Source organism: Tachysurus fulvidraco, chromosome 4 (genome assembly GCF_022655615.1).
Source record: "Tachysurus fulvidraco isolate hzauxx_2018 chromosome 4, HZAU_PFXX_2.0, whole genome shotgun sequence".
NCBI classification, from domain to species: domain Eukaryota; kingdom Metazoa; phylum Chordata; class Actinopteri; order Siluriformes; family Bagridae; genus Tachysurus; species Tachysurus fulvidraco.
The window spans coordinates 30,531,963-30,544,770 of record NC_062521.1 but is presented as its reverse complement, the minus strand read 5'-3'; the positions used below and the strand labels follow the sequence as shown (position 1 = coordinate 30,544,770).

The following is a 12,808-nucleotide window of genomic DNA, read 5'->3' as shown; positions in this document are numbered from 1 at the left end:
TCTGTATGCCTTTCCCCCGGTAGCTCTGCTCCCGCAAGTCCTAGCCAGAGTGCGCCACGACCGGGTCAACCTTTTCCTAGTTGCCCCTCGTTGGCCCTCTTGAATTTGGTTCATGGACCTAGTCTCCCTCCTGAACGGCACTCCATGGGAGGTCCCGTCAGGAGGGATCTCCTCTCTCAGGCGCAGGGGGCAATTCTTCACCCCCGCCCCGAGATGTGGAAGCTTTGGGTCTGGACTGTATGCTCTGAAGTGGAGGCTTTTTCGCCTCTGGTGTGACGAGCACTCTCAGGATCCAGTTCACTGCCTGGTTGGTACAGTGCTGGAGTTCCTGCAGTCTTGCTTTTCTCGGGCCTGTCCGCGTCTACTCTAAAGGTGTACGTGGCATCAGGCGGCTGAGGTCTTCCTCTAGCACTAGGTTTACTGGATTTTAAATTTTTCGGTGCGGGTCCCGAGGTGTGATTCCCCCCGTTAAGATTTTCACAGTTCTTCAGCCCTGCTTTTGTTGTGCAAACGACCCCATCACCTGTGAGGCCTGGCTCATTTGCATTTGTTCACTCAGAGTAGCTCAGATCCAAGGCAGGGCAAACCTCTGTCTGTGACAGAAACCTTCACGGCCTATCTATACAAAATAATCTGTTTAATTTATATAAAAAAAATTTGTGCTAAGGTTTGTCATTGCCATAGTACATATCATATTTATATAACCCTTGTGCAGACCTGGGGTCTATTTGACTCATCTGGAAAGTTTAATGTGTCATAATTTGGGTTTCCTTCCACATATTTGCCTGAAATTTACCAGGATTGTTCCAAATTATGAACTTTGCAAGTAAAATTAATCTTGTTCTCCCGGGTCAATTTGACCTGGCCACATTTAGTGGGGCAATAGGTCACACTTTTGCCCTTTTCAGCGCAATGAACATACATACAGACACAAAAAAGCACACATAAAATGTCCACTAACACACACACCCAAAACACACACTCACACACCACACACACACACACACACACAAATTGGGCATTGCATCTCATTAGGCCTCCAGAAAAAAAAAAAATACACATTTGTGCAACACCTTCTAACAGACAAATTTGCTGCGATCTTCGACATCTGGACATGCTTCAACAAGAACTGTGCTGAGACAGGCCTCCAGTCTTCAGCGTCACCTTATACCGGAGATCAGGATAGGGGACGGCAAAAGCGGTGTGCGAAAGCGGGTGTCCGTGCTAGGCTAATAACAAACCCTGTAATGGTGGTTGAGGCAGTATCTGTTAAGCACATTATTGAGAAGAAAAAAGTGGAGATACCTGGCATTGATTAACAAATCAATTCAAATTATTAGAATAGCATATAAAACAATCCAGTATAATAATTTCAGAAAATAAGTAAGTAATTAAATATTTTTAAAGATTAAGTGATATTTATCCCTAACATCTATCCCTAATGAGCAAGTCAAAGCCTATGGAAAAAAGAAAAATAAAGAAAAATCTCCCTGAGATGAAATGAGGAAGAAACCTTCAGAGGAACCAGACTAAAAAGGGGAACCTCATACTCATTTTGGTGAATTGTGCAGAAAATAAAGTCAATTTAAATTTCAATTTGTCCTTTCTACGACAGTTTGTAGTTGCGTGAAGTATTTTCTTTATTTAAAGAGGCGAGTCAATTTAGAACCAGTTCTCATTTACAATGATGAACTGACCAAGAGGAAGCATAAAAACTAATACAGTACACATAAACACACCTATAAACTACTGGGTCAGAACAAAATCTGAGTGCACCAAAGAACCAACACTTATTTCTTCCTGCTGAAGTCTTCAAATGATAATAATCAAAAAATACCCATTTACAGACATAATATGATCAGCTTTATTATAGATATTAATATCATGCAAAATAAACATATTTATGCACATGCAAGAATGAAATATATATACACATTCTGTCGATTATTTTCTTTATAGTATGCAGCCTGCATGCAGCTTGAAATTCAATAAATATATAAATAAATATTTAAATAAATAATAGATTCCAACAATAAAAGACATTACTTTACACATAATCTGTTTTTAAAAGAGTCCATTTCTTGTTGCATATTGGACGTTGTAGGACCGTCTTCTGCTGTAGCGCCTCCTTAAACCAGCACAGCAGCCACAGAGCAGACACTGAGAGTTAAAAAAAGAGAGACAAGGGGGAGTAGAGGAGAGATTCTGATTAGATATTTATGCTTATTTTTATTGTTGTAAAATAACATCTTTAATCAAAATAAACAAATAATCTTAGTCAGATTCTGCAACAAATTATTGACATATATTGACAAAAATAAGAATATTTATATTCCATGTCAAAGAGCATCCTAAATTTATATGGTTTCAAGCGATTTTGGTGACACTTACACAGAGTAAAATCCAGCAGGGTATGAGAATAATGACTATACTGCAGGGGATAATGATGCCCAGGATCCATGCAGAATTTCCACCAGTGGTGGTGTTCTGTGCTTGGACTGTGGGCCTCAGGACTACGTGGACAGGGGGGTCTGTTTGGGCAGCAGCAGTAGTGAGGGTTGACAGACCGCTAATGTTGAGTACTGCATATAGAAATCCACTTGGTGTCCACTTGGTGTCACCTTCCACAAAGACGTATTCTGAATTAGCCAAAATTTCTGTACCATTAAATCTGGAGGAAAAGAGAGATGAAAAATATAAATTCAGTGTTTTTCCTACCCTTGAAGAACACATGACAGATAATCATTTCATTGTAGAGCCCAAGAATGTGTTTTTAAAGGCAGGTCTTTGGAAAAAAAATATATATATATATATATATATATGTATATATATATACATATATATACATATATATATATATATATGTATATATCGTATATATACATATATATATATATATATGTATATATACGTATATATACATATATATATATATATATATATATATATATATATATATATATATATATATATATATATCAATCAAATGACTGCATTGTCATTGTCAAATGGTGCCCTGAAATGTCAAGTATTCACCTGGAGATAAACATCAACGTGTTCACTTAGGAAGGCTGCAGTTATTCAGCAATATATCAGGTGCTCAGGGTTCCCTGGACTGTGCTGTTAGTTAAATGGGCTACTTTATATTTTTAATACACTGAGAAACAATTTAAGATCTCAAGTACTATTTGTTTCTCGCCTCTGGTGTACAGTTTAAGATTTCTGTTTGTATTGTGTAAGAACATTCTAAGTTATCCTTTTATTTTTATTTGTTTGTGTAGTAAAATATAAAATGTGAATTCTTATGACCTCAGCCAAGAAATACAAAGCTTAAGACCAGTCCAGCCTGTTTGCTGATAACCTGACTAATTATGTTGGCTTTGTAGAAGCCAACATTCTGATTTCCGTTATAAGTTTATTACTATTATTATTATTATTATTATTATTATTATTAGACAAAAATGTATTTAAAAAAATGAGACCTAGGGCGTTCAAGCCACATGCACCAAATTCAGATATGTCGTAGACCCTGGTCTGAAGTTTGTTGCTGCTATTGTTCTAATTCCGCCATTCCCGGTTCGGAAGCTCAAAGTGGCCTTTTTTCCCATAGACTTCCATTATAAACTTTTGAGGTTTATAACTCGGCAAGTTTTCGAGCAACTTACACCGAACTCGGAAAGGTTCTTTAGGACCTTACTCCGGACAAAGTTTTTATTCCGGAGTTCCGACGGAATTTTCAGTTTTCCCGTAGTCGACGATCGAAAATCCCATAGACTTGAATAGGGAATTCTGAAAAGTCCTCTAAGGTCTCACACACACAATACATCCAACATTAAGAATTGCATGTACTGTTCTATGCAGTATAATAAGTAGATACCCATAATGACTGCAGTATTGACATGAAATGTCCAAACCCTCAGTAGCCACTTTTTGCCAAAAGTATTGGCACCCCACCGGGTATTCTGGTAACGTCACTCGACACCATGTGACATCACGTGTAGCCCCACCACTAAAACAAGCGAAATCAAAAATTTGCACAACATGGACATGTGACATATCAAAACACTCAGCACAATGAGGGGAACTGCCCCATGGGTATTCTGTCCACTCGCCTCCAAAATGCACCGGCCTTTGCAAATACTTGCACCGTCAAAGCCAACATCAAAGTTTGTTGCAACAAACTTTACAAATCTAGTTCTAGTTGTCTTCTACATTTTTTAGTTTGCCTGCAATTTAACAATAAATCTACAGTTATATCCAACATGTCTCTGAATCTTTCTATAATATTAAGTCAGTTCATATTTTAAATCAATTATTTCTACTAATACTTTCCTGGTGCTTGTATCCTAAGAAGAAGCAGCTTTAATGTATCATGTATATATGAACAGGGTCAGCCAGTATACAGCATCCCTGGAACAGTCTGGGGTAACGGTTGCAGCTTGGTAGGACTGGGGCTTGTCTACAATCTTCCATCCGGAACCCATTGCCTTACCAACTGCTCTAATCGGTGACCATCTGCACATGATCTTGATTCATTTCACCATTCATCAACCAATGATGAAAAATTGGCTCATATTACTCAATCTTTCAAAACCTTCCAGTTTACTATAATGGCTCCAGCATAGAGATATTTTATTTTATTCCTTAAAGATAATGTACTTTTATTTTATTCCTTAAAGATAATGTTTGAATTTTGAATCAGTTTTGTGAAGCAGCACTCAAGATGAGATGGAAAATGAAGACACTTACGTGTAGTTTGCTTGTGGGAAGACAAATACAGGAGCATTTTTGACATTCAGAATATTGTTCAGCTAAAAAAGAGGGATAAAAAAGTGGTCTTAGTATTTTATTTTATTTATTTATTTATTTATTTGTTTGTTTGTTTGTTTGTTTGTTTTAGAGTGTAAAATAATTTGGGGACGAAGAGAAATTGCTAACACATACCAAGCTATTGATGGTGTTTTGGATTAAAGAATATGTTCCATTCCTCAGCTGAGTGTCCTTGGAGATTGTCACATTGCTGATTTTGAATCCAAAGCTTATAATGTATGAGTTGTTGTCAATTTCTGAAAGGTAGATAATGAACAGAATTATGTTCAACACATTACAGTTAATATATTTTAATTCTAATTTAGGGAGATTAATAAACTAGACTCACTCTGATAGGTGACATCCTGTATGCTCACAGGATCACTCAGTTTTTGTGTTACAAGATCTCGTGCTCTTCTGATCTTTGTATCCAGCAGAGCATTAGCAGCATTGAGAACATCAGCCTCACTAGGTACTTTGGTCAAATTCTTAAAAACTAGACGAATATATATCAGAACATTCCCCAATCTGAAATCAGAAAGCAAATATAACTTGTAAAGTACATGAAGAAAAAAGTAGAACATAAAGAACAGTTATACACTCATTAAGTAAGTAATAGCTGATGAAACTGGATCGTTTAGAACAGAATAACAACGTGGGTAACTAATTATAATTGAATGAGGGGGCATTTAACACATTTTGTTAGAACAAATGACTTTTGAAATTATATTTCAGGACACTTACACAGGTGAAATATCATTCAGGAAAGATGCTGGTGTTTTAGTTTCTCCAACTTGGCAGTTGTACAACATGTCTCCTATAACCTGGGTTCCTGAAATCCTGTTAACAGTAGAAATATATTCAGACATCAGAATATAATTTGGTTTACATTTCAAAATACAGAAAGTATTTTCTGTACAGAACACCACTGTGAACTCACGTGAAGAAAGAACTCTGTGGGTTGAATGTTTCTGCACCAGCTTCATTTAGAAGTGTGTTTAACTGGATAAGGAAAGATAATTTATCAGTATGAATGTGAGACATTAAATCATTTCACTAATACACAATGTGCTTATTATATTGTATTAAAATTAAATTTCAACACAAGAATTTAACAGTTGATACATTTAACTATCTTACTGACAACAGGAGGTCATCATAATCCTATATTTATCCCAGCACAGCCGATGCTAATTGCCTTCATTTATGTCCCTAATAATACATAACGTGGTGTAGGGGTCTTTCAGCACATAAGAAAGGTACTAAACCTTGGCACATAACTCTAACCCTAAACCTAACCCTCCCTTTTGCCCTGAAACAGCACACTGGCAGGTGCTAATCCAGGGTATAGATCTGTGCAAGGAAGAGGACCGGGCATGGAGCTTTTTACCACTTTATCCATAACCCACTGTGACACACCCTGTCACAGTGGTCTGAGAGAGGTGTTAGCCGCTTGCTGTGCTCGCCTTGTATATATCCCTGAAACAGCAAGCTGGCAGGGCTAACCCAGGAGGCCGCAACACGTAAGGAGCATGGGTGGTCACGGCTGAACCGCAAATCACATGAGGTGGTGGGGTAGACAGCATTGGACCTCCTTGGAAACCTTATCCATTTACATTTACATTTACAGCATTTGGCAGACGCCCTTATCCAGAGCGACGTACATAAGTGCTTAAATCTCTAACATTGAATACATTAATGCTGGTTCACTAGGTTACATACTTAAGATACCATGAGTTTAAAACATTTGTTCAAAGTCACAATGAAAAAGTGTCAAAGTTGCAAAATATAAGGAAAGAAATGCTAGTTGAAGTGTTTCCTGAAGTGTTTCCTGAATAAGTAGGTCTTCAATCCCTTGGTGTTAGGATTCCTTTTGACCACAGATGAGCTTCTTGCATGTCAGCCTGGTACACTTGCAAATCTGCTATTGTGTGCAGCACCACGCCAGCTTATCCAACTAGATTGTATGCCTTCCCTAAATGGCAGACTAGAATAAACATGCAGCATATGGGTCTTTCCACAGCCTCAACACCACAATGTAGAGGTTTGTGAAAATGGGAGATGCCTGCATAGAGGTGGAAGCGAAAGCAATTGTCAAGCTCAGAGTGGACAATGCTAACCTTTCATAGGACCAATCTTAGCTAAGCTTAGTAACAACATGTGTGCTCGGTTCCAGGAGATAATCGAACACCAGAGCATGTGGTGGCAATTTGACTGCTTCTTTCTCCTTATTGCTTACATCGACCTCCTCAGATTCTGATGCAGATAATACTTATAATTCCATATTTGATTCATGAGAAATCAACCAAGTGAGCTCACTAAGCCGAAGCAGAAGAATTAAAGCCAGGTGCTTGGCTGGAGTACCGGCAAACAAGTGTGGATAGAGCATAGCAACAATGTGTGATAATAGTCCTTCTTTAAGGTAGGGAGAAATTGCAAACTAGCTCACGAGATCAAAGCAAAGACATAGGAGTCTGTGGAGAGGGCGAGAAATAGGGCTAACCCATCTCTCATACATATTCTGGTAAATTAACAAGCAACCTCCATGATTGCAGCAAACGCACTGCCTGGACAAACACAGAACTCCAGCCTGGAATGCAGCAAGTGCAAAAAGCGATCACTAATCATGCCATAAAGCCTGATCCCTTGAGAGCCGATCGCTCATTTTGTGATCAGGAAAAAAAAAGACCCTTGTTTTTTTATCTTCTTTTGCACTAGTTCTTATACAATTAGACAGATAATAGACACCAACATACACAGAGCACTTCCTAAAGATGTGCTGGAGTAATGTGACATAAATACCCTTATATGGACTTGCGCCTAAACACTTAATTAAGTGTCCTTCTGATGCCATAAAATTGCTGTCTGTGAACACAGAGCTTCGGACACCACTTCCTCAAAGTAGTGTTCCCATAGTGTCAGCCCTGACAAAGCATCACGTTCACTCAAAAGGGAACTAATGATCAATTGATGATCCAAAAAAGATCAGGAACCTCTGTAGAATATCATTAAGCACATATTGATGTACACTCACAACATTGTTGATGATGCTCTCCACTTGGTTGTAGGTATCATTCACTAATTCAGGGTTCTGTGACATGCTGATGTTACTGATCTGGAATGTGAATTTTACCCCATAGCAGGTGTCTGAAGTTTCTGTGGAACAAATCAGATGACTTTGAAATACAGATAAAGAAGTCATAGAGATGAAAGAATAATTTGTGTAGTACGTATTTGTGTTATCAGTAAAACAAACATACTCTCATAGGTGAAGTTCAGCACTTTTACAGAGTCAGTGAGGTTTGTGAGTCGAGTACTCAGAAGAGTCTGGATTACACTGAGGACCAAACTCTCACTGGGAACAGGAGAGGAGGAATTGAAGACCATCGTGGTCTGAACCACAGCTGAACCAGATCTGATGAAATAAAACATTATGGTGATTATTTTTTACCGTCAGACTGCTGATTTAATTCTCTGTAAAATTCAAATTTTCGAAAGAATATAATTAATTATATATAAATGAACAGACTTTACAAACAGAGGGTAAGAACACACTGACTGAATGTAAACTTCTGAAATTAATATCAGGACACTTACATAGGTGTGCTTTGTGCTTTAAGCTCATTCAGGAAAGATGCTGGTGTTATAGTGTCTCCATCTTGGAAGTGGTATGTCATGTCACCATTAACCAGGTTTCCCGAACTCCTGTTAGCAGTAGAAGATAAAAGTCACAATACAATTGACTGTACAATAAGAATTAACACACTGTTCTTTGAGAGTGGAAAGAACACTGCTGTGATCTTACGTGAAGAGAGAACTCTGGGGTTCGAACGGTTCGGCATCAGGTTCATTTAGAAGTGTGTTTAACTGTAGAAAGAAAGATAATTAATCAGGTTTATGTTTGACAAAAGAACCGATGAATTTTTTTCATATTTGTTTTCAACAGAATATACAGACATGATCTATCCATCCCTTCATTCACTAAACTGTTTGATCCAGCACTAGAGTGAGCAGAGAACAACACCTCCCTGTCTCTTTCAAGAACATACATTTTAAACACAGAAAAGTTAGAGTCACTACCTGTACTTCTCCCACTGACCACAGGAGTCACTGTTACCTGAGTTCTGAACTGCTTTGCATCCCTGAGGGAATTCACTGCATTTATGTCCCTACATATGGAATAAGTTTGATGTCTGCCATTGCAAAGTCTTTCTACTATTTCTGCGAGACATATCTGATCCTTTTCAATTCCCCCATTGCAATCCTCTATTCAATGATTGTTTATGATTGTGCTGTTAGTTCCCTTATCCCTAATGCTTCTCTGAGGAAGTTGTGTCTGAAGCTCTGTGCGCACACACGCCATTTAATGGCTCGGAAAGGACACGTGACGGAGTAATTACTCGCCAGTAAGTCCATATAAGGGCATCTACGTCACGCTGCTCCAGCTTTCTTTGTCTTCAGGAAGCGCTCTGTGTATGTGTGTTGTTTGTCTGTCTGTCAAGTGCAGGGAAAGAAAAAAAATAGGGAAAGACTAGGCAAAATGTTGCAGTCTAAGCACTTTAAGAGATGCATGCATCCGTGCCCCCGCTTTCTCACGGCGGGCAACGCGCATTCTCTTTGTGTGGTGTGTTTGGGAGAGGAGCATGCCCACGAGGGAGCCGGCTGCGTGCATCGTGAGGGATTCCCTCTCCGCACGCTCTGATCCTGTCTGGCTGTATTTTGAGCTCGGGCTGCGCCTCGTGGTTCGGGTCCTGCGTCTGCCAAGGCAGCGCGGCGGCTTCAATCATGGGGTTCCCAGGTTGAGTTAGCGGAGGCATAGCAAGAGACGGGTGTTCCCCTTTCTCTTGCCCTCTCCCCTGACTCCAATTGCTCGGTTTCGTGTTTTCGCTGCTTTCCCCGTCCGGCTCTGAGGAGCTCGAGGTCGAAGGGCAGGGGCTTTCCACCTCAGAACGACCGACCCAATCAGTCGCGTTCGAGGAGCTCCTCGAGGTAATAACTCAGGCTGTTAAGAAGCTGTATTTAGATTGGCCTGAAGAGGTAGTTGGTGTTGTCCATTCTAAGCTGGACGACCGCTTTCTCACTTCAGGCCGTCAGCCACCTGCACGCAGGCGTCTGCCATTTCTTCCAGACCTCCATACTGAGGTATCGAGGTCTTGGAAAAATCCCTTTTCGGCGTGTGTATTTTCCAGCCATGTCAGACTATTCAGCCATTATGGGGCTTGAAGACCATGAGTATAGAACGATGCCGAGGGTTGAAGAGACGCTGGCCAGTTATCTCTCCCCTGCATCGCCCGCATGGAGAAAACCTGCCCTTCCATCCAAGCCATGTAGGACCACTTCGGCAATTGTGGGTAAGGCCTATGAGGCAGCGGGTCAAGCGGGTGCGGCACTGCACACCATGGCGGTCTTGCAGGCCTACCAGGCTGATCTGCTAGTAGAGCTGGATGGCGGTGAAGGGCTGGGACCTCAGGCGGTGTCCGAGCTCTGCCGTGCCACTGATCTTGCGCCACAGAACTTGTGGAAGATGTGGAAGCTTTGGGTCTGGTTCCTGAGCGGGACCAGCTCCTAGACGCAGGCTTCTCAACTGAGGTGACAGAGACTCTGCTGAATGCTAGGGCTCCCTCCACTAGGAAACTGTATGCTCTGAAGTGGAGGCTTTTTCGCCTCTGGTGTGATGAGCACTCTCAGGATCCAGTTCACTGCCTGTCCCCATCTACTCTAAAGGTGTACGTGGCCGCAGTTGCCGCGAACCACAAACCTGTCCTTGGGGCCTCCTTGGGTAGGCACCCTTTGGTCTCTCGCTTTCTGCGTGGTGTCAGGTGGCTGAGGCCTTCCTCTAGGCCACGCCTTCCTTCCTGGGACCTCTCTGTGGTCCTGGAGGGGCTGCTGGAAGCCCCCTTTGAGCCCTTGGAGTCAGCCTCTGAGAGGTTTCTGACCCTGAAGTCGGCTCTGCTTCTTGCCTTGGCCTCTCTCAGGAGAGTCGGGGATTTGCAGGCTCTGTCGATCGCCCCCGTCTGCCTAGAGTTTGCCCCTGGCATGTCCAAGGCTATCCTGCACCCCAGGCCAGGATATGTCCCTAAGGTGCCCAGGATGGTGGGATGTCCAATCATCCTACAGGCCTACTGTCCCCCACCCCATGAGTCGGCGGAACAGGAGAGTCTGCACTTGCTTTGCCTGGTAAGGGCCCTGAGGACTTACGTCCACCGCTCTAGCTTGTGGCGTAACCCCGCCCTTTTTGTCTGTTTTGGGGCCCGGAATAGGGGTAATCCGGTTTCCAAACAGCGCCTGGCGCACTGGGTGGTGGAGGCCATTACTCAGGCCTATGAGCTGCGTGGTCATGCCTCACCTCTTGGCATCAGGGCCCACTCCACTAGGGGTATCGCCTCATCCAGTGCCTTGGACAGGGGTGTACCCATTGAAGATATTTCTGCTGTGGCAGGATGGTCCTCTCTGTACACCTTTATCAGATTCTATGACCTGGACTTGGACCCCACTCCAGGGTTCCAGGTTCTGTGGGGCCTATGATGTGCTGTTCCCAGTCTGCTCGTGCTCTCTCACAGCCTCTGGCACAGTCATCGACCGGTGCGTGGCGGCGTGGGTATTGGCATTCCCATAGCGTCAGCACTGATGCAGCGTTCGAGTTCCCTCGAAAGGGAACTACACCAGGTTACGTATCTAACCCGTTTCCCTGAGAATGGAACAAGACGCTGCGTTGCTGGCCACGCCCGGGCATCCGTTCGTGCTTCCTTCAGACAAGGAGAGCTGGAGCAGCGTGACATAGATGCCCTTATATGGACTTACTGGTGAGTAATTAATCCATTACATGTCCTTTCTGAGCCATTAAATGGCGTGTGTGCACGCAGAGCTTCAGACACAACTTCCTCAAAGAAGCATTCCCATAGCGTCAGCACTGATGCAGCGTCTCGTTCTCTTCTCAGGAAACCGGGTTACATACGTAACCTGGTGTAGTTATGTGTGCTGTATGTTTCTTTTCCACCTCCTACTGGAGTTTTAAGGTACTGCACTATATTTTGCTGTTTGCTTCCGGTTTCTTTCAGTGAACGCAGTCGAGAAGAACGTGCACGCAGTTCCTATCAGCTATTGATTCTATTGTTCATACCTTGGAAATATATGTCTGTAAGTTCTAAAATTTATACTAAATAGTGTTTTTGAGTGTTATGGAGAGTAAAGTAAATTGTAGATTAAGATTATGATTCGCGTTATTGGTAACGTGTCTTGTTTTAGCATACTAGACTGCTAATTTCTCTTCATAAGTGTATGTGCATAATCTCATTAGAATATAATTTTGAATGTAATTTTTTGAAGTGTACATTACTTAAAATAATGTTAAAAAGGAACTATGTGCAGAATCAAACTGTAATGTTAAGCTGAATGTGTACATAAATGTTCATACATATTTTTTCTTTTTGTTGAAGTTTTACATAAACGAATTGAGAAGAACAATCACCAGTAAACTTACTAAAGTTATGAAGACTGATTTCTGGAGTTCTTTTCTGAAAGTGTACGCTATCTGTTAAGCCTTTGCTCAAGCTACGCAATCGGTCAGAACAGAATAATGATCCTGTTGCAGATTTCTGCACAGTTTTAACTATTGTATCTACATTTGCTGTATTTTGACCTTTCCCTGATTTACCCCACTGTGAGTCTGTACTTCCTCAGATAACCCTGGGTTGATCTGTTGACTTTTAGACTAACTATTAAACTGTTTTTATTCATCTGAACAACTGGATCCAACGTCATCTCTGGATATTTGTGAGAATATCATTAAGCACATAGTGATGTACACTCACAACATTGTTGATGATGCTCTCCACTTGGTTGTAGGTATCATTCACTAATTCAGGGTTCTGTGACATGCTGATGTTACTGATCTGGAATGTGAATTTTACCGCATAGCAGGTGTCTGACATTTCTGTGGAACAAATCAGATGACTTTGAAATACAGATAAAGACATCATAGAGCTGAAATAATAATTTG

The 12,808-nt window shown here is 41.4% G+C and overlaps 1 protein-coding gene across 1 annotated transcript; it reads right to left on the bottom strand.

The window, feature by feature from the left end:
- Positions 1-2,367: 2,367 nt before the first annotated feature.
- On the bottom strand, positions 2,368-8,496 carry LOC113646530. Its single transcript, XM_027152841.2, has 9 exons — positions 8,407-8,496; positions 8,070-8,224; positions 7,844-7,965; positions 5,750-5,811; positions 5,554-5,649; positions 5,159-5,337; positions 4,945-5,066; positions 4,750-4,811; positions 2,368-2,671 (listed from the first exon to the last, which is right to left on the bottom strand). Exons 1-9 carry the CDS (start codon positions 8,484-8,486, stop codon positions 2,368-2,370), a joined length of 1,182 nt encoding a protein of 393 aa, XP_027008642.2. The 5' UTR covers positions 8,487-8,496.
- Positions 8,497-12,808: the final 4,312 nt, after the last annotated feature.